At 39.2% G+C, this 22,306-nt stretch overlaps 1 protein-coding gene across 2 annotated transcripts in view; it reads left to right on the forward strand.

Annotated features, from left to right (window-relative positions):
* The window catches only part of ZSWIM8 (zinc finger SWIM-type containing 8), a 56,644-nt gene that overhangs the window by 16,915 nt on the left and 17,423 nt on the right, over positions 1–22,306 (forward strand). Inside the window, exons 2-12 of one of the 2 annotated variants that reach the window (XM_019292788.3) lie at positions 4,643–4,796; positions 5,948–6,042; positions 9,933–10,105; positions 11,821–11,928; positions 14,685–14,766; positions 15,378–15,498; positions 15,848–16,049; positions 16,934–17,109; positions 19,451–20,459; positions 21,262–21,393; positions 21,867–22,118. In XM_019292788.3, coding sequence (XP_019148333.2) covers positions 4,643–4,796; positions 5,948–6,042; positions 9,933–10,105; positions 11,821–11,928; positions 14,685–14,766; positions 15,378–15,498; positions 15,848–16,049; positions 16,934–17,109; positions 19,451–20,459; positions 21,262–21,393; positions 21,867–22,118 — 2,504 coding nt within the window. The remainder of the gene's footprint in view (positions 1–4,642; positions 4,797–5,947; positions 6,043–9,932; positions 10,106–11,820; positions 11,929–14,684; positions 14,767–15,377; positions 15,499–15,847; positions 16,050–16,933; positions 17,110–19,450; positions 20,460–21,261; positions 21,394–21,866; positions 22,119–22,306) is intronic. The other variant, XM_010412364.4, reaches the window with a different exon arrangement.

Consider the following 22,306-nt stretch of genomic DNA (forward strand, 5'->3'; position numbering starts at 1 on the left):
AGGGAAACTTTTTTTAAAGTATGTTCACAGCATTCACATTCAACTATTACAGTGTTCAAGACAAAGGTGAAGTTTTCTGATATTTCTTGCCAAGTTTGAGCTCTGAAGGACTATATTTCTCTGGGACATACTTCTTAAAGACATCAACTCCGAGAATAAATTTCTAGAAAGAAAAAAACGAACAAGAGAATAAACTAAAACTAACAGCAGAATTTTAGAAGGAGATGTACAGAAAACAGTAAGAAAACAAATATTTTTAAAGAGTTGATTTAGGTATGTTATGATTAAATGCAATACTTCCTCTGCTTGCCTGTTTGAGAATTCTCAGCACATTTTGGTTTTAAGGGATATCAGAGAGACAATGTATCACTGACTTAAGCCAAGGGGCATTTAAATAAAGGGGCACTTAAATAAAACAAGCAAAAATGCTGTAAGTGCATTCTACAGTAACAGTTTTGTCTTTCTACATCCTGTAAAAAGCACTGTATTATTTACTATTTTTAAAATGAGATTTGCAAAACAGGTTTTGTAACACCCCCCACCTACCTCCCTCAATGGTCAAGACTGAATTCTGCATATTTCCTCTTAGTTTTACTGTTCTTGCACTTTAGCTTTTGATATCCGAGGTGATTCACTTAATTTTCTTTATCTTCTTGTTCTGTTTGTAGTTGTATTACTTTGTTACTCTTTGTTACATTTATGACTGAAGCCAGTGGGAAAGGTGAGGGGAACAGTGGGTTGGGGACCAGGGATTGCTATAAAATCAAAGCTGTAGACTCAGATCTAAAAAGATAATGCAGCCTAACATGCCATTTTTCTAAAGGTATGTATAGGAAAAGCAATGTCTCCTATCTTTGCACTGTGTCTTATCTCTTGCTGTGAGTTTTGTTCACTTGAATTTGTATTCATTCACTTGTATGTATAGTTCATTTTTAGAGATGTGTGTCAAATGAAAGTAACTCAGTGGAAATACCCTCATAACAGATATATTCAGTGTTTAGCCCAGTTGTTTTTTCTCTGTTGTGTTTAATAGCTCTTTGGTATTCTCATGATCCCTATTCTGCTGATTGTTCAAGCCGTTTCTTCTCTTTTTTTTGGTTACTGTGCTGAAGGAATACTGCTAGCTCATTTTGAACATGATCTGTTTTTATGAGTTATTGTTGGCTGCAACTTATTACAGCCTACCCTCTAACAGGAAAGGTGAAGCAGCTGCTACATGTTCATCTCTGTGTTGTAAGTCCTTCTGGCACAGATGTTGTTCTGCTGGTGAAAATGCAGGTTTGTGTGCACAGCTTGTGTTGGCTGTTGTGGGGTCAGGTGTTTTGTTGTTGTTGTTCCAGCAGGAATAATTACATCTATTCTAAAGTTTTAGCTATTACAAAATGGCTATAAAAATCAAACCTGTAATTCACATAAAACCATAGCAAAAAGGGCAGGATAGTCCTCATCAAAGCTGCATGTTCTGTGTGGCAGTAAGTAGATGAGGTGTGATTTAGTCAGAATGGTTTAGATATGCTCAATCTTGCATTTTAGGTAGGAGATATAGATTAGACTGCTTCTCAAAATCCCTACTGGACCTGGGTTTTTCAGTCATTTAACCTGTGAGAATTGTTTCAGGTTGCTTATGCTTTACTTGTGACTATTCTCCCAAGACTTGAAATGTGCTTTTTGTTCTGCTTGGGTCATCATGTCTGTGTCCCGAGAGCAAATAGTGATTCTTGCTAGATTTGCTCCACAATTTAAAATTATCTTCTCCCTTGGATAGTTTTATCTCAAGAACTTTGACTTTACTGCTGTATAATTTTTTTAAATATTAGATTTGCAATCTTCCTTCCTATACCTATCTTTGCTTTCTCAGCAGAAGCTGTGGTGCTTTCTCCTTTACTTTTTTAGCGACTTCCTTTTTTCTTCCTTGCTAAAAATATTTATTATAGAACCTGAGAGTACCTTTTGTCTGTTTTATTGATAATACCTCTTGACATAAGTGGGTATGAACCTACCTACAAGTAGGTATAAATCCACCAACCCAGGATTTGTGTATCCAGAAATAAACCTTTTGAATAGATTTCTCGTTGTTTAGGACTCAGATGAGAGTATTTGAAGTCTAGTTTAAGCACCAAAGTAGGACTGTCCAGCTCACTTTTCAGGAGGTCTAATGGGAAAAGACTCTCTAATGTTCTGAGTCATATTGCAGGTAAGATTGTCTCACCTTGGCTACATGGGCAACTACCCCCTTGAAACTTAGGGCAGTTTAACTTCTTAATTTTAGCATTTACATGTATGCCAAGGTAGCTATTGCGAATTCACTCATCCTTGAAGTATGATTGACAAATTATTTTCTACTTTTCAGTTATTTTCTGCTATTTTTTCTATGTCTCTTTTTCCTTATAGAAAATTCAGAATTTTAGAATGGTGCATGGTTTTATAAGTAAGATTATTGTTTTTTTCCCCACCAGGTTTTACTTTATTTCACCTTATTCTGAAGATGTTTCAGCTGTGAGCTCTGAGTTATGCCAGATAATTGGCCACCTGTCTTCTGCTGATTACTACTAATGCAGTACAGCTGATGAATCAGTTAATGGGTTCAGTGCAAAGTCAGCCTGTTACCTTACTTCACTGTGTACAGTTATTAAAATCAAGCTGGCTGACTTGTGCTAGACTTGTGCTGGAGCAGATGAGGAGGTCTCATGTTGTAGCATCTCTAATCTCACCTTCATAGCCAGCACCAGATCCTTGTAAAAAGGAATACCATCAAGGCTGCAGGCTTGCAGCTCTCAGAAAAATGTGCATGTCTTTGACTCAGTTCTGAAGTATTTTTTTCAGCCTTTTACCTTTTGTAGAGGTTGTTTAGGTGTTACCTCTTTTCTAGTACTGTGTAATGAGATAACTGAATAGAGTACCTCTATACAAGAAATGCATTCTAAACCATGAGAAATACCTCTCCTTTCATCACTCAGAGTAATTTCAAGTATGAAAGTGATTCAATTTGGACTTACTGTGGTATTTACTACTACGGTAGCAGTAGGATTGATATTAATTTGACTATGTTGCACTAATTAAAAACAGTACTAGGGAGTAATTAAAAGTAGTGTATTTTTTAGTGACTTGATAAAAGCTTTACACCTGTTCTGGTTGTCAAAAGTGTAAATGAAATGACTTTTCTGCTAAAAGTTTGTTTATCTGCTAGCTGTAGAGAAAGGGACACATCATTTTCCCTGTGTTGTTCATTTTATAATCTGCTTCTCCCACATTTGTGAATGGGATTATAGCACTGTAAAACAGAGACTAGATCTATAACAGAATAAAAGTCACTGGTGATGGAGAAACAACCCTGATAGTAAAAGGCTGACCCTGGGAGAAGGGAATAGTGGCTAATGAATCTAATTTCACTGCAGTAAAAAAATCATAAATGTGTGTTTTTTCCATATTTATGTAATCCTTTCATTTGTCAGGTCTGCTCAGTACTGGGGGAGATGTTGGCTGCTTTGCTGTGTGCATGCACTTTGAAAGCCCTCTCCTAATCCTATCTTTCCCAGCTGTTGGGACTGGAGGGTGTCTCTAGGCAGAGGGTGAGAAAGTGCTTACTGACATCAGGGCTTAAGTTTTCCTTTGATATGTTACCTGGAGGCCGGTGGAGAGGGAAAGCTGAGGGCCAGATTGATTTACATCCTGGCTTCCAGTGGTGTTTTAGAGGCTGGTGAGGGAGGCAAAGAGACATAACATCGAATATCTGAAACGGAATTAATTAGGGGTTTGGCAACAGGGTTTGGAAGATGGGGGAGCCAAGGCTGCTGTAGTGATGGGTCAGGAGGTGATCTCAGTAAAGCAGGGATGTACTTGCAGATAAGACAAGTCTGTCATTTTGTATAATCTAGGTCAGAGCAAAGCAGAAACTTAAGGGTTTTATAGCCTTAGATATAGATAGCTGTTAAGAAATCTTCATCTGCAGTTAAAAATGTAAGAAGTGGAGTTAGTTTGGTACAAAGGTGATGGTTAAATGTATTTATATAAAGCTCTTACTGCCTTCAGTTAGGATCCTCATGAGCTCAGTGTAGTCAGCACTGCACTGACACATGAATTCCCAGTTGCTTCTCTGAAGAATTTAAAGTATAAAGACAGATATCATATGAAAGGTGATGGTGGAGGGAATAAACCAACAAATACTTATTGAAATTAAAACCTTGTAAATAGCTGAATACTGAGTGTTGTCAAAAAAAGTCAACACTAAGGTTCCTGGATAACCGTTCTATTCCTACTTGTGCATATATGTTGTAATAGTTCTTTGTGTAAACTACTGAAATTCACAGGATGTTGCTGCCACATCATAAAATAAATGTGTGAAAAATACTTGATTACCGTAAGTCTTGCTAAGTTTGAGTCTGCTAGGCTGATGCAGCTCTTTTGGCCAAGGACTGGTCTTTTTGGGATGTGTGCCCATGCCCTGAGGGGCTGAAGACAAACACGGAGTTGAGAGACAACTCTTCAGAAGATTTCTGTGCTGACTTTTACTATCCATCAAAAATGGTCTTGAACGTGGTGAGATAAAAGAGAGAGTGGAAGAGCTCCCTGCTTTGACCTCCTTAGCCTCTCACAAGTTTTGTTCTTTGAATGGCTAATTGTCTCTTGTTTCTTATCTTGCTAGATGGGCTGGTGATCCCATTGGTGGAACTCTCTGCAAAACAGGTTGCATTTCACATTCCATTCGAGGTGGTGGAGAAAGTTTATCCTCCAGTGCCTGAGCAGCTGCAACTTCGAATCGCCTTCTGGAGTTTCCCAGAAAATGAGGAAGATATCAGGTAATAAATACTATTTCACTGATGCTTAAGAAAAGGTTCTGTTCATTTGAGGAGAATCGTTGTCCTTTTTATGTCCTATATTTGGTGCTTCTGTGGCTCTCAAGTGCCTTTTGTAGTAATACATGGATCGATTACTGTGTGATATGCTATGATATGGGGTTTTATTCTAGGGTGAGCTGCCTTAAATATGTGCCAGGAAAACCATATAGACGTCTAGGTTCTGTGTATAAAGCATAGCAAAATAAATGCACCCTTCAATTTGCCTAACAGTAGGCTAGCTTGTAGAGTTTTGTCCTTGTGTTAATCTTATGAAGTCATCTTTCCATTTTGAACATGTTGCTGGAGTCAGAGCTTTAACTGGGCTCAGAAATTGCCAAGGGGGGCTAGCTCAGTGTGCAGTGCAAGCCCTTTGTTGGTGTAAATAGGAGAACCAGAATTTGCTGAATAAATCAGTGATCAGAGTTGATATAGTCAGATGACTATATTTCTTATGTTTCCACATTAACTATGTGACTACATAGTCAAAGATTTTCTGCTTTTAGATCTATTTCTAAGCTTTGCTGAAGCTTTTATATTATAGGAGGTTTACCCATGTGCTTGTGCATTCAGAATTTTGTTGCAAAGTAGTGATACTACACTCTTTTAGAAAGAATCTTGCTGAAAGTTCTTGGATATGTTTGTCTAAGGTTCAGGTATCAGATGGGGGAGGTAATGTCAGAAGTGCTGATGTAAGATCACCGGTTGGTGAATAGAGCTAGCCAGCTGGTTGTATATGCTCGTTATTCTGATGAACACAGGTGTACAAAAACCTCACGAGTGCATGCAGATAATTAGTCTAGGAGGAGTTTTTATTGTGGCGTTTTGTGTTGAATTATACTGTATATAAAGGCTTAATTTTAGGCGATGAATTAATTTGTATTTCAGAGCCTTAGGTTGAAATTCCTAAAAATGCCAGTGGCTATACACAAACCCAGTTAGCAAGACACTAATGATTTTTGTGGTTGAATTGTAATGTCAAAAGGGTGGGAGAAACCTGGACTTCCTATTCAAGATAGTAAGGATTTTTCAAAAGTCATGTCAGCAAAGAGGATAATCCTGTGAAGTTTCTCAAAACCAGACTGATTCTGACCTGTTCTGGTTATCTCTTGCAGGTTGTACTCGTGCTTGGCGAATGGCAGTGCAGATGAGTTCCAGCGAGGGGAGCAGCTCTTCCGGGTGAGGGCTGTCAAAGACCCTCTCCAGATAGGTAAGAACAGTGCAGTTCCACGTCTCTAGATACTTCAGAGTCCCAAAATCATATCTGCAGTGGGACAGCAGTGCTATGACCATGTCTCAAAACAAGCTTTTCTGGCATCCTAGCTGAAACTCCCTGCCAGATGTATTCTTTGCAATGTCTTGAGCTAAATGCTGCATTTTATTTTGGCCTCAATCAGCTCAGCTGTGAAATGGACTGAAAGGTCAGAAATGTTCTGAATCTTAATCTGTCCTAGCATTTTGCAAAAACTGTATAGGATATGTTTGTCTTCATAATGCTTAAATTCCTCATTGCTGAAGAGAACTTGAATTTCTACTTGTCTGATCAAATGAATGCCTTGCCTAAAGTGCCTGTATGGCACAGAGGAGGTTTGCAAGGTTTATTCTTGTAGCAAAAGAGTTGTATTAATAGTACAGTATTTTGGCAGACAGAAATCCTTCTTGTTGGACAGTGGGTTTTATAGCTTCTCCTACTGTCTTGTTCTTTTTATGTTTTTTGGCTATAGAAACTAGTCTATACAAAGAATTGGACTCCGGATTTTTCATTAAATCCTTTGAAGCAAAAAAGAATATTGAGATAGCTTTTTCAGTGGCAGCTGTTTGACCAGAAGGCATTATGTGAAATAAATAATAGTATGTCAAGGTGGGCCGTGTCAATCCCATGCAGATTTTTTTTCCTGCAAGTGTAAGCTTCAGAATCAGAATATTATTTGGCATGTGGGAACTGAACCTGGTTGTAATAAGAAAAATGATAATATAAAAAACTGTATAATGTTAAGGAGGAAATTTAGGAAATTTCCTATATTTTCGTGTGATGAGGGATAGAGACTTATGTGGGTTTGTTTAGTTACTAGAACCAGTAATACTTAACTCTCAGTGATGAGTGAAATTAATAAATTTAGGTAAAGAGCCCTGAGAAAAGGAATAAAAGGGATGTGTACTATGAAGGTTTGGGGAGAACAAAAAGAAAAGGGGAGAGCCTTTGAGAGATGCAAACTGCAAGAGACTGGTGAACTGTTACCCAAAAATAGGATAAAGCTTCTGAAAGGATACTATCTAGTCTGGTGTCTACTGTAATACCAATAGCAGGCATTCTTGGGAATGGAAGTGAGGTGATTCTTCATACATAAGTCAGATTGAGTTAAAATTACCTTGCACAGTGTCAGTGTGTTGTCAGTGAGACCAAACAGTAATTTTGGAATGTCAACATTGATTTGGAAATTTTGCTAAATAGGATTAAACTGACTTTTGAGGGCATTCATAATCTCCCAATGTCATGACTGAAATGCTGAGAGAGGCCTCAAAGGAATCTGGTAAACTTCAGGAAGCCAAATGTTTGAGAGAGAGAAAATGAGTTAAAAAGCAGCTTGCTGAAATTCAGTAATTCCTGGGACTTTTACAGAGGAAAAGAGTAAAATATTTAATAGACAGTAAAAGACTGTGGTCAGCACTTGTTTCAGTAATACATTAAAAAGGGAAGGAAGTGTAAAGCAATGTACAGGAACAAAGGCTGGGAATATTAGGGCAAAACCTGCGCTTGGGGGAGAAGAGTAGGGAAAAAGAGGAGGTGGTGAGAAGTAAACTTCTCAAGTACACATAGAAGCAGCTGTGATTCTTGACAAAGGCTTGTGTGTGGAAGGGAAGGAAGAAACTTTGTTTAAATAGTAAGGTTGCCTTGTCCTTCATAGAGGAACTGTATCTAATGGTGGGATTTTTTTTTTTCCTTGAATAGCAGCTTAGAAGCTGGGCAGCACAGGTGGGGTGAATGTATTTCCAGTTGTCTGCTCCAAATGATTTTAAGGTGGTGTGTAGTTGCACTATTGAGTTTCATACACTGACAAATGGGAGCATAAACACAGGAAATGAAGCAGCCCTTGAGCGGGGAATCCTAGAGATCTTTTCCAATCTCAGAGATTCTGTGATTCTTTGATTTTTCCTGGTAAAAGAAACCATTAATTATAATCCAGATTTCTTTCCTCATATAGTTTCCTGTGCCATCCCACAAACAATTGTTCAGTACAGCAAGATTGGTGATGAAAAGAATTAACTGGGCAGTGCTGCTTGAATTAGCATTGTCAGTGTCAGGCATGTTTGTCAATCTACAGATTGATTTGAAGCTTGTAATATATCATGTTAAACTCCTTAAATTTTGTCTCTTTTTGTATGTGTTCTTCCGTCATTGCATTATCAGTTAACTCTCTTCATATACAAAGAAGAATGTCATGGTAGGAGCTTGGTAAGAGCTTATAGCTGGGATCCAGTCTTCTCTAACACCTTTCGTATACTTCTTTTTTGCAGTGAAACAGAATTGCTGCAATTCCAACTTGTGAAATGCCTAATTTGCTTATGTGAAAACCAGAGCATTATTCTGAGATGCTTTTAGTATAACAGAAGGACTAGCTGAACTGTTTGGGTTGTATTATCCAAATGTGAAACAAATGACAACTGTATCTGGTAATAAGCAGTGCAGTAATTTTGTGTGAATGCCTTCTTTTGTTTTGATTCTGTTCCAATTGCTAAAATGGCTGAAGAATTTGGGTGGCATTATGTGTACTAATGAAAATAATCACATCAGGGAGAGGATTTGAATTGTGGTGAACAGGAGAAATAGAAAGGTTAAGCAAGGTAAGAGCAAATTTGTATTGGTATGGGGATTATATTTTGAGAAGGAAATTATGCACATTATTTTAAATGGAATTAATTTAGTAGGTCACGTGCACTCCTGAACACCATCATTTTTATGTTCCCACAATATCATAATAAAAACTTAGTAGTGTGGATTTATAATCTCCTTCCTTGCCCTCATTATGGAGAAACTATCATCTGTCCCAAGCCATGTTTTTTCACTTAAGGTAGACTGTTGGATTGAAGTTTGGTTATGACTTTGATGCCCTTGGTGCTTTCTGTGCTTCATTAAAACTGAATTCCAGATTAGCAGAAAAGTTCCGAGACTGCTACTCATTCCTGTAGAGGATGACTAACTGCTGATAGGCACCTTAAAGACGGGTAGAAGATTCATGCTCCTGGTGGCCTTACCCTGATTATACGTGTCCCTCTGGATGAGTAATATCTCCAGAGGGACATATGCAGAGGAAGCTGCATTATGAGTACAACTCATATGCACTGTACATGAGTTTACGTGAAGCTAAGCCTTGTTAAAGTCCTTTGTCATAATTTATTTGTTTATGATCACTGATTAATGGGGCTGGATTCATTCAAATGTTATTTCATAAATTTCTCCTTTCTATTGATTTTAGTCTAAGCAAGAGGGTTTTTTTTGTCTTCAGAGTTCATGATTTATAAAAAAGTAAAATTAACAAAATTGCTAGAAGGTGCATAATTTATGACAGATGGGTAGTTTCTGAAGCCACAAAGTGGAAGTAAGTGTTCAAGTTAAGTGCTGCCTTCTTTAGTTGACTGTGAAATTGTGAAAATTTATTGACTTGGAAATAATTCCGAACCAGTCACCTAGCCCGTTCTGCACTGTAGCCAGACTTAGCACAGAAGTTATGCCTAGAATGTGTATATATAGTCTAGCTTTGATCCTGTGAACAAAACCTGACACTTTTCAGGGATGACTTTATCCACTTTTGCTTTTCTCTGTTAAATAATAAGAGAAATTAATTAATTGACATATTAAAAGCTGGTATTTTGGAGTCTCTTGTAACATATTATGCTTCTCTGCTAATATTCAGGCATTTTCTTCCCATGGTTGGGAAGAAAAAAGTGCTGGAGATTCTAGATCCATGTCCATCCTTATATGAATGTTGTTGCCAGACATACTGTTTCAGTGTTTAAATGGCTTATATGTGTATTTCTGTGCTGGCTGAATCTTTTTCCCAAATACCCAAAGAGTAACTTTGGACTTTTGAATTTGCACAGGTTTCCATCTGAGTGCCACTGTGGTGCCCCCACAGATGGTGCCTCCCAAGGGCGCGTACAACGTGGCGGTGATGTTTGACCGGTGCCGGATCACGTCGTGCAGCTGCACCTGCGGCGCCGGGGCCAAGTGGTGCGCTCACGTCGTGGCGCTCTGCCTCTTCCGCATCCACAATGTAGGCTCCAGCACAGCTCTGCTCTCCCCTGGGCACCAAGTCTCTCCTCAGTACAGCTCTATGCAGTGCACACTCTCTTTAGGAAATGGTTCTTGGCACTCCTTTTGGTTACAGATTGTGCACATGTGTGCTCACAGTTGCGGTCTACAGGCTGAATTGTCTGAGGCCCTAAACTGCAGACTGTCCTTTGGTAATGTGCAGATTGCTAAGGGTACATACTGAGTGCTTTTTGGCCTCTTCTGTTTCTCATTTAAATGCTAAAATCACTCATTATTTCTTTATCTCTGAAAAGAGTGAAAGGTCACCAATAGTTAGTCTTTTATTAAGTCTTTGCAAGTACAGGATTTGAAAGCTCACTCTTTCTGTTGTTTGCTCAGAGTGCAGAAGGAAAGTAATTTTGAACACTGTTGGCCTTTATGTTTACCAGTTCATTTTAATACTTACTGGGGCAGGTGACTGTGATTTTGGCTTGCAGATTTCAAGCAGTTAAATTTATGTTTTTATTATACTGCTTTTATTCTATGTGGCCTTCTATAGAGCAAAAAGTAGGCATTTTATATCCTAACCAACTTCAGTTGAAAATGTGTAGAATCAAGAGGAATTACACCAGCTGAGGGTTTGGTCTTGCATACAGTTTAATTTCCTCTGCTTTGGGAAGCTGAGAAACACAGAGGATTAAGTTTTGATGATTGAAGGAAACAGAAGATTTTCTGCTGTCACAGAACATTTTACAGCTAACATGCTTATGATCAACTCCAGATTCTTAAATAAGTGCTAATAACCTGATGAAGCTTGTTAGTATTTCACAATGGACAAGTGTAATTGGCTTAAATACATACTCTTGTGAAATAATCAGAATATTGGTCTACTTTCTGTACTTAGGACTGGAGACTTGGCAAAAAAGTGGGTTCTGCTTTGAATTCATAGTTCGAGTTCTAAAAGGTGGATGTGGAGAATGAGGCTAGAAAACGAATTGTCCTGTATATTATTTACACTCAGAAAGTTTGGATGCTGTGTAAGATAAAAATTATTCTTTTGCCTCCAATCCTTTCTCAGCCTGAAAAGTGATAGTGAAAGGATTTTTCTATTTGTATAAACTGACTTCTGGCACTAGCAAGTTACAAGCCAAGGTGTACTGCTCTATGTAGACAAGACAATATCTGAAGTATCTTTATTATCAAAGTGCTCTTGACTGTGTACCCATTAAATTTTAAGTAGGACATTTTTGTTATGTGGGTGAAAAAGGTTAAGAAGCTAGTGGTGACTTTTTATAATCTAATTTGTTCTAAGATATGGAAAGAGATTTTAAGACTGAATTAAGAAACTCTAATGAGATAAATGAGATGGTTGTGATTCTGTGAAACATGCCCCCACAGAGCTGGTTGGTTTGCCAGAAGCTTAAGGGATAATGTCCTATTTTAGAGGTTTGTTTGTGAAATCTGTGCCAGTATTTGTGCAATTGCTAGCAACAACAGATCTTAAGCACAGCTGTTAAAGCAGTTTCCTTGAAAAAAACTCTTGAAAACAGTTTTTATAAAGCCTAGACAGCTTATTTGCATCTTATCTGCAGCACACTACATAATTTCAGAGAAAAAAAAATTGGCCATCAAGACCAAGCATGATATGCATCAGCATAGTAAGTGTTTGTGACACTTCATCCATTTGGTGGACACAGCTTCATTAATGGCAGTTTGTGTCTCCTTTTCTTTCTTCAGGCATCTGCAGTGTGCTTACGAGCACCTGTTTCTGAGTCTTTGTCTCGGTTACAAAGAGACCAGTTGCAAAAATTTGCTCAGTACCTAATCAGTGAACTTCCACAACAGGTAAGTGGGGACCATCATCTGACTGATGACTTGTTAAATTCAGTTATCTTTATTCTGGGTCAATTTATATGATGTCTTTTGTTGCAAGATAACCAGTTATCCCTATTCATTTGTGAGCTGCTGGGAAGGCATTCAGTTCTTGCTCTTTTCAGGTTTGTTCTTCTATTATTCAACAATTGTCTATTGCCAAGTAAAAGATTTGAAGTGTCTTAAAAGGAGAAAGAAGAGTGGTGGCTATTCATGTCAGCATGAATATATGCTGAGCTCGTGAAAGATCAAACACAGTAAATAAGTGCATGATTGTTGAAAACTTAGGTCAGCCCAAATCAGCTTGTTTCTTTTTTGTGTGTTTGGTTAGCTAAGTGAATAGAACTACCCAGGTAAAGTATTGTATGTGCCTTAAGTGGGCACTTTCTAATGCACCTAACTGGTAGCCTTTGGACTTCCCCCAGTGTAGCTCCTTGGGGATTCATAAGAATCATTTAAGGTAATAGACATGACATTTTTTTAGTCAAAGTCTGCTCTTATTCCTTAAATATCTATGTTGTTGAAGGTCAGGTCATTTATATCATCTGCCTAAAGTGTTTGCACAAAATACACAAGAATACCTAAGTGATTGTGAAATGACTGCTTTAAAAATACAAGTGCTTGGCAACTCTTTTATGCTGGTTCAGCTAAAGGAGATTAAGAAAAACTGACCTGCATGGGTATCTGTCAAATTTCAGCAGTGCATTTGTAATGCACTCCTCTTAAATAGGAGTTAGATTACTGGCAGCATGTGCCTAAAATTCATATTACAGTGCTTCGCTTGGGACACTAAGATATTTTATTGCTAAAATGTCCTCTAAATTTCCTACAGAAATACTAATCTTCTTATGAGGGGAACTAGAGGAATTCTACAAAATGAAAGTGATATAAAAATACTGCTTTGTTGTTGCTGAGAGGTGAGCACCAGTAGTGTGTGCTTCTTGCTGCATTACATAACAGGCAAAGCTTTTTTCTCTCCTCAGACTGAGCTTTATGGCACAGTCTGGTACTTAGTAGGGGAGGGCTTTGAAAGGTCAGTAGTGGTGGTAGTTGTTTCCTGAATGGCATGTGAGTTGTTTGCTTTCAGATATTCTGTGTCTGCTCCTTTCTGCAGGGTTTATTTCTCCTTTGGTCACGAGTACCGTCTGTGCACCAGGAACATGTTTTGACAGATAATCTGATGATTGCTGCCCAACAGAAAAGTTTAGGGTTTATTGGGAGATATGTCTTAATCTATGTTGTGTAATTTTTTTGAAATAGGCAAGTCACACCCCAAACTCTTTCAACAGTCTTATTCCTGGTCTTCAAGATTTCTGGGTGGAGATAGATACTCTAATTCCTTGGGACCCCATATTTTGACTACATGATGTAGAATTAGAGCAGGCTGTATGCATGATTCTATTTTATCTCTATTTTCAGTTTGTGAATGACAGGGTACAGTAAATATAATGCTGGATTACTTTCAAGTGTAAGGGGATGATGGTCTATAGCAATGCAGTTAGATGTTTTTCAGAAACTCTGTAGGAAGTGTTTTCTATATTTATGAAAATGATGCAAAAGCAGCTGGAATTCGTTACCTAGTTCTTTGCCCAAGAGCTATTTCCCAAAATGAAGACAGTACTCCTATTCCAATTAAACACGAATATCTTAGCAAAAAAAGCCTAAAGGAGAGTCACCGCAGGTCTCTGGTACTTTACTTCAACCTTAAGGTGTGACCCTGCCAAGACCTGTGACTTTTCTTAAAATATGTAGTAGTAGAAAAAAGGTACAAAATAGCCTAGTGCTGAATTTGTTTCTTCAGGTGATTGAAATGCAAAATATCCTTCTGAATCATTTTTTTCTTCCATCTGTTTGAGATGTATCTGTATTATTTGCAAATATAGGTGTCCTGAATGTGCCTTGCTTTACAGTAAGAGTGCTCTTTTGCTTCAGCTGTTGTACAGAGAGAGGTGAAGAATATCAGACATTCTGTTGCAAGTCATTTAAATCCTAATTATGTGGATTAACAATTTGCCTGTTCTGTGCATACTAAAGGCTAAATGGATCCACACTTTCAGCCCAGACTTAGTCTGGGGAAAAACTCTATCTACTGTGCAGTTTTCTTTCAAAAATAGTGCGTTAAGGATATATCTACATAGGATTTTACAGTTGAGCGTGAACCTTCTCTGCTTATGCTCTGAGCTGGTCCAGAAGATATGATTAGTTTAGTGCTGAAATTGCATTCATTTACTACTGAATCCCTTTGCTAACTGGATGGTAAATAATTTAAAGTCTGCCCCCAAAATTATGTGTAGATGTATTTTATAATTGGTCTCTTGCACCCATTTGCTTGGGCTTTAGAGAAATGATTTAGGAACAAGAAGTAAAGATCTTTCAAAGTGCAGGAAAATCGTGACCTTGACAGCAGTGACTTCCCTGACTCTCAAAATTAGTTGCAGTATCACTCTCTGTGGGCTTCTATTCCTCAATAAATGAGAAGGGAGCTAATAAACTGATGCTTTTGTTTACTTAGGGTGTGACTGCAGAAAGTGAGCCGTGCGTGGGCTGTGAGAGCAGAGGTGTGACAGCTTGTGGCCATTGTGTGATCTTTAGCACCCTCTGTCGTCCTTCTGAAAACGTAGCTCTGTGTATTCTGTACTGAAATTACCAGTGTTTCAGTCACGATCTTTTGCTGGGTATAGCAGGATAAGAAATACTGTGTATATTGAAAGTTTGCTTCATGTTTTCAGATTCTTCCAACAGCTCAGCGTTTGCTGGACGAGTTATTATCTTCTCAGTCTACTGCCATCAACACAGTGTGTGGAGCCCCAGGTAATTTTAATGTATCTTTTTTCAGTAATCTGTATCACAGATAGGAAGAGGATGTATTTCCATAGCTTCAGATTTCTTAACCTGTAGCATGGATTGCAGATAGAAATCAAGGAAAAGGGATGAGTATTGGCACTTAGGTGTATATATGGCAATAGGCACCTCAGAGTGCTTGCAGAAGAAGGGAGCATCAGTCACTTTCTAACAAAGTGTTTTTCTTTTTAATTTGGTATTAAATATAGACTGCTGGAAATGTTGATTGAAGGGGACCTCTCCCAAGTTCCTGCTTAAAACAGGACTATTGGTAACACTAGATTGGGTTAGCTGTGACTTGGGGTAGCTTACCTAAGTGTTGGTTACCAAAGATGTTAGAGCATTCCTATTTTAATACTCCATTACCCTTCTGGTCAAGAAGAAGCTGCTAGTTTAGTGTTGTCAGTGTTGAAGATAATGTTATGGTAGCATTTTAAGATAATTCTGAATAGGGTGTTCAATAATGGGTGAAATAACTTGGGTAGCACTGCCTGTGTACTCCTTATTAACTCTGTGGCTGGGCACATAGAGTAAAATATCTTCAAAGTTTGCAGACTGTAAATGTGTTTGTCTTTTGTAAGATCCCACTGCTGGACCCTCTGCATCAGATCAAAGCACCTGGTACTTAGATGAATCTACTCTCAGTGACAACATAAAGAAAACCCTTCATAAATTCTGTGGACCCTCTCCTGTTGTTTTCAGGTAAACTGTTTCCCATCGAAGGGAAAATGTGATGTTCATGTGATCTGGAAATTCATTCACCATGTAGCCTGTATGCCTTGGATTGAAGGATGCTCAGTTTCATTGTCACTCTTCTGGACTGTATTTTTGCATAGGTTGTCCAGTGTTACTTCAGTGGAACAGACTGTATTTGTACAATATTTTGTTTGTGTGGTGTTCTTGAGCTCATTATGCATCCTGTCTTTTAGGTTATTCATGGCTGCGCCACTGAAGGGCAAATATATTCCTGGATGTAGACTATACTCAGGATTTTGTATGACTGTGCTTGATTTAATTTTTTCTCATCCTTATTCTTCTGCTTTATATACAGTGATGTGAATTCAATGTATCTGTCTTCCACTGAGCCACCAGCTGCTGCTGAGTGGGCTTGTCTGCTGCGTCCGCTGCGAGGGAGAGAACCTGAAGGAATCTGGAACTTGCTTTCCATTGTGCGGGAGATGTTTAAGAGGCGGGATAGCAACGCAGCTCCTTTGCTGGAGATTCTGACTGACCAGTGTCTCAACTATGAGCAGGTATCTCTTTGCTTGGAGTGGGGGGATGTTCTGGGGAACGAGGGAGAGCCAGTAACTGGTGCTTTGTGTCTATACAGTCCATGGCTGAATACAATCATTTTAGTAGCCTATGTGCATTACGGGCATGTGCTTCTTCACACTAAAAGCATGTTAGAGTTTGCTCTTTTTCTTATTTAGTGATGTCCTGATAACACTATATTCCCCAAATGCCTCAGTTCTTCTAAAAAGAGTATTTAGAGTCTGATTTCTTTTGTTCAGCATACTTGATTTAATTTCTTCCCAATCAAGGTGATTTATTTTACTGTTATTTTGTTTCTATTTTTTTTAAACAAAGCATGTCACATATGAGCTGTCATTTCAATAAAAACTAAATGTATATGTTGTGTGATAGAATCTCAGATTCTTTTGTTATCTTTATGGAAGATATCTTTTGGTGGATGGAAGTAGTACTTTTTTTATTTTGTTAAAATAATATGAGAAAAAAAGGTTTATTTTGACAGATCAGAACTTTGACCTCAGTCTGTAATATAAATTGCAGTGTAAGTTTCCTTATTGCTCCATCCCATACCTTGACTTTGAGCTGGGGAAAAGAAATGCTTCATTTATCACATTTGTTCACTTTTTCTCTCCAAGAGTGAAGGCCTCTAGGAAGCGAACATCCTGTGAATATTTTGTTCTTTGGGCATGTGCCTTCTAACCAGAGAAATTTTGAGAGGCCCTTAGTTCTCAAAAACTGATACTGCTTTAATGGTCATAGTTATTTCAGTCAAATGAAAACCTGGTATTAACTACAGATCCCATTTCCTTGGAATTGTGAGATGAAGTGAGAGCAGGGGTTGAGATGTTGGCCACAACACAGCTCCATTGAACTTTTTCTTCTACAGATAACCGGCTGGTGGTACAGTGTGCGAACATCTGCATCACACAGCAGTGCTAGTGGGCACACAGGACGCAGCAATGGCCAGTCAGAAGTAGCTGCTCATGCCTGTGCAAGCATGTGTGATGAGATGGTGGTTCTTTGGAGGCTGGCTGTCCTCGACCCAACTATTAGTCCACAGAGGTGAGCCACAGAATTAGTTCCTGTCTCTTTAATTTCTGTGATACTGAACCACACTAAACACAAGATCTCTTGTGTTTGTATCATTACCTCATTACCTGTTCAACCATTAGTCCTTCTGGATTATGTGCTGTGTAAGATTCAAAGCACTATAATTACTTTAATTGCTGTTGCTGCTTACTTTTAGCAACATCAACTAGTGTGACTAATTTGTTTTCTGAGGGTCCTTTCTTACATATGGGTGTAATTCTGCGTGTTAGTGTCCCAGTGGAGAACATTTCTTTGAATGATAGCACCAGCTACCTATTAATTTGAAAGGTTTTTATATTTAACCATTCAGCACTTCAATCGAATTCTGTTTAGCCCAGTAATTCAGTATTGTGTATTTCAAGGTGAACCAGTTCTTACTTTCTGTGCTCTTAAGGAGTGTGTTCTCTGCAGTGTCTTGGTAAACATTGTCATCAGTGTATAATTTTCAGTTAGTGTTTTCAATTGTCTGAGAAAAAACTGTGTTGCTTCTGCAGATTTCTAAACCATATTGTGTGTTGGTAAATCACTGCCATCTTTATTTAGCACCATCTTTATTTAGCAGCAGTTGAGTAGCAGAGGAGGTACTGAGAGCTCCTGTTGAGATACTGTGGTTGACATCATAATAGTTTGTTTTGTACATCTTGTCTACAAAGTGTGGTGTGTAAAATGTATTGGTTAAGTCTAATGTGCTGTAAATTCTCAGAAGTAGTTTCTCAGAACAAATGAAAACAGGATGGTATTTTCAGAACAATTACGCATTAACAGGATTTGCTTTCTCTGAATTGTTGTGTAACATTAATAAAATGCCCTATGTAAGGTACATCAGGGACACGAAAATGGATGCAGTTTCTGTCTTGTTCAGTTTACAATATGAAGTAGCTAAATATAGGAGTTGAAGACAAAAACTGTAGGAAACTGGGAATCAGGCTTAAAATAAACACAAACATCAATCAAATCACATAGAAAAAGCACAAAATATTTTGGACATTAATAACATATGAAGTTGTGCTATATATATTCACATTTGAGTTATTTGATGCAGTTCAAATTTGCTCAGATCTCCTACTTGAGCTAGTGAATAATTGAAATGCTCCTGCTTGATTACCTATTCTCTTGTTGTTTGAAAAGTCTCCAAGGACCCTCTTCTACTCATACTTCCATTCTTTTCAATGAATCATAAGGAGACTTCACAGACTGTCACCCTTATATTACCCTTCCTGAGTAGCTTCTGCTCCTTTTTTCCTTCTGAAAATCTTCTCCTTGATTAAGCCCTACCAGTCTGCTTCCTTGTTAATTAATTTCTTGAGTGGACAAATAGAAATAGTCCATTTTGTTTAGTCCCTTTTGTCCTATTACCCTTTGCACCTAAATTGGGTCACCTCAATTATTATTTTGTTTTCTTGTTCTTTTACTTTTGATAGGCAATCTGGTAGAATTGAAGTGTACATCAGATATCTAAAATGTGTGGCAGAAAAAGGATGGCAGTTGATTGAGACATCTGGTGCAATTTCTAGAAATGTCTTTTTCTCTTGAATTAGATCACCATTTACATTATTTTGCTCATGTGCATAGGCCCTACGTGAGATTTGGAGCTGGGAAATACAGAACTGTTTTGTTCTTCCCATAATAATATGGGGGCATGGGACTAATTGTGTAATATAAGTGTGTGTAGCCCTGCCAGATTGCTGCTTCTTCAAAGTTATTTGAACATCAATTGTTGCTGTCCCTATGGTTTACAACAGTTTATTCTCCTGAGGACAGCCTGCTAAAGCTTAAATTAAATTGCTGGCCTTTATATAGGCACATCAGGGTAAAGAGGTAAGTGCCTGGGAGGCACTTAAGTGGTTCTGTCTGTCATTGTGCTTCCCAGGGTAGGCCATTTAGGTTGTACTTGTGAATGTCTTAACTGGAGTTATTCACAGGGCTGTTTCACAGCTGCTGCATACTGTTTTATGAGTGTTTCCAAGGGCAGTTTCCCGTGGTACTCACTGGACTGAGACTGCTGAGACTCAAATCACTAACACCTTATTTAGGGCAGATAAGCAAACAGGGCAGACTGTTTCATTTTAAACCTCCGGTTTGTATTGTGCTTTGTATTGTTCACATTTTGTTTCTGTATCATGAACCTGTCTAGAACTTAGCTGTTAATATACCTGTTTGTTTTTTCAGCTTGTCTTCTTACTAATGCTGTCTATACTTAATTCAACAGATGATGTTGTTGGCCAAAGGAAGGAAGTGTTCTGTGGGTTAAGTAGAAATTTGTTGCAGGTGCTTTTTTTGTTTGCTTCCTAACCTGTTCTCTGTCTTCTCTTAGGCGCAGGGATCTTTGCTCACAGCTCAGACAGTGGCAGCTGAAAGTCATAGATAATGTTAAGAGGGGTCAGCACAAGAAATCACTGGAGAAGCTCTTCCAAGGTTTCAAGCCAGCTGTAGAAGCCTGTTACTTCAACTGGGAGGAAGCTTATCCCATTCCTGGGATTACATATAGCAGCACTGACAAGAAGAACTCGTTCTGTTGGGTAAAGGCCATCCAGCAGAGGAGCTGCCGGTTACAGTGTGTAGAAAGTGCCTGTGAGGCTGGTAGAACCCACGGCCAGGAGCCCGGGGGACCATGTCTGCAGCCCGGGGACAGGCTGCGGCCCTCTCCCCAGGAGCCAGCAGTGCGTCCGAAAGAACTTAGTGGAAAGCGGAAAGTTGTCTCTGAAACGCCACAGAGGGTTCTGAGACGGCTCTCAGCAGAAGGGGATAAAGCTGTGTATAAGACTGCAGTGGGCAAAGCAAAGTTGCCAGTGAGCAAAGGCTTGACCAGTAAACATAGTGGGAAACGCCGCATGAGCAGCGAGGACAGCTCTCTGGAGCCAGACTTGGCAGAGATGAGCCTGGATGACAGCAGCTTGGCATTGGGGGCAGAAGCCAGCAACACCTTTAGTTTTACAGAAAGTCCACTGAGCAGGAGCTACAGGGATGCCTTTGAGGAGGATGGTGGGGTGTACTTCTCTGAGGGACCTGAGCCCACTGTCAGGAGCAGTTCCATGGCCAAGAAATCCCCCAAGGATCCTGTGGGGGAGATGGGCAGTGGTGATGACGACCTGCCTTCTGCAGATGAGAACTCTGGTGGTGTGAGTCTGAAGCCAGAAGAAGTGGGAGAGAATGGTGCAGCAGGGGGAGGGGATGATGGAGAAGAGGAAGATGATTACCAGGTGTACTATCTGAATCCACAAGAGGTAGTGAAGGAAGATGATGACAAAGCTGAAGGGGGAATTGAAGAGGAGCAGGATGTATTTGCTGGTATAAAGCCTCTGGAACAGGAGAACCGGATGGAGGTGAGCTGAATCTAGTTCAAAATGCTGTTTTGCAGTTTTATGTATTGTATAAATCACAGCTCACCACCCTCATAGCTGTCACACTTAACCTAGGATGTTGTTAAATCAAGTGCTTAATTATAATGTTGTGATAACCAATTGTATCATGAGGTACCTACAAGCCTAATGTAGTGGTAGCATATGTCTGTTTCCCACAAGCTTGATTCCCTATTTTTGTGCTAACTGCAAGTGTGTCCCAGTTTTAGTTAATCCCATCTCTCACTCCAGGATTTACAAACATGGACAAAGCAGTGTGTGCTTTTCACCTCGTCTCACCCTTGGAAATGACAAAAATTATCTGAAACTAAAAATAAGTAAGACTGAGACATGCTCAGCAAGAAAAATTTAAATCCAACTATTTAAGCAGAAGTTCTTTGGAAAGGAGAGGCAATCTAAATTAACTGTGTCTTGTTCCTGTAATAACCCCAAAATGTGTTTAGAGCTTGCATCTGTGTAAGCAAGCAGCCAAATGGCAATGCATGAAAACAGTGGTAGTTTGGGGTTTAGGTTTTTTTGAGCTATTCTCTGATCTCTTATAGCACTTGGAGAGAGGATGGGACTTAATTACATAAGAAAAGGCTTTTTAGGGGAGTGCTTCAAAAGAGTGGTGGTGGAGGTCTAGGCAGGGAGGACTCTGAGAATACCTGCTGCTGAAGTTAGTCATGAATTGTGTTTGCAGAGTCTTTGTGACAGGTGGTTTGAGCAGGCTGACTCTAGGCTGGGGTAGTGTGGTTTGAATATGACCATCTGTTCCTTCTTGCAGATCCTGTTTGCCTGTGCAGAGGCCCTGTATGCTCATGGATACAGTAGTGAGGCTTGCCGCTTGACTGTAGAGCTTGCCAGGGACCTACTGGCCAACCCTCCAGATCTCAAAGTGGAGCAGCCACCAACTAAGGTAGAGAGATGACAGCAACCATCAGTAGTCTTGATTGTAGGGCATCTCTGTGCAGGAGACCCTGTTTCTTGTGATTCTCTTCAAAACCTTAGTCTCCTATTTCATAGTGTACCTCGCTGGAAATGTTAGTAGTTTTGCTGTTTCAGGATAAAAGGGTTGAACAAGAAAGAAATAAGCATAAACTTCTGGAAACTCACCTGTAGTGACACTAAGCAGTGTTTGTTGTATGGAAGGGTTCCCTTGGAAGGGACGGGCGTGCAACATCTGCCTGCACAGCATCAGTCCAATAGTGGACATGTGTCTTGTCCACAGGCCAGCTCTTCCACTGTGTTGTGCTGGGGTGACATAGGGGAAGCAATGATGTTCAATGGTAACCACTGAAATTTGAGATTCCTCTGCATAAGGAAAAAAATCTAAATTTAATCTAAATAAAATGTATTTTATTCTTTCTCCTGTGTATAACTACTGCAAAGGATTTGAAGACAAGCATAGAGTCATTTAGGATGTTTAGGAAAGCGTCCTGTGACAAATTCCTCCTCAAACAGGGCAAAAAGAACAAGGTATCAACCAGCAAGCAGACATGGATGGCAACCAACACCTTGTCTAAAGCTGCTTTCTTGCTGACTGTGTTGAGTGAGCGGCTGGAGTACCACAACCTGGCCTTCCGAATAGGAATGTTTGCTCTGGAGCTGCAGAGACCACCTGCCTCTACCAAGGCTCTGGAGGTATGAAATATCTCAAAAAGACAGTATCCATAAACAACATTACTCTGTTGGAATGTGTTTGCTCGCATGGTTTAAATTTCAACACCTGAAGTTTGGTTATGCTTTTATATGTTTTCTTAAAATGAATTGCAGTGGAACTAAATTGAGTGCACATCCCATTAGCACATGTTGATCTGCCAGAAAAATGA

Source organism: Corvus cornix, chromosome 6 (genome assembly GCF_000738735.6).
Source record: "Corvus cornix cornix isolate S_Up_H32 chromosome 6, ASM73873v5, whole genome shotgun sequence".
Taxonomy (NCBI): domain Eukaryota; kingdom Metazoa; phylum Chordata; class Aves; order Passeriformes; family Corvidae; genus Corvus; species Corvus cornix.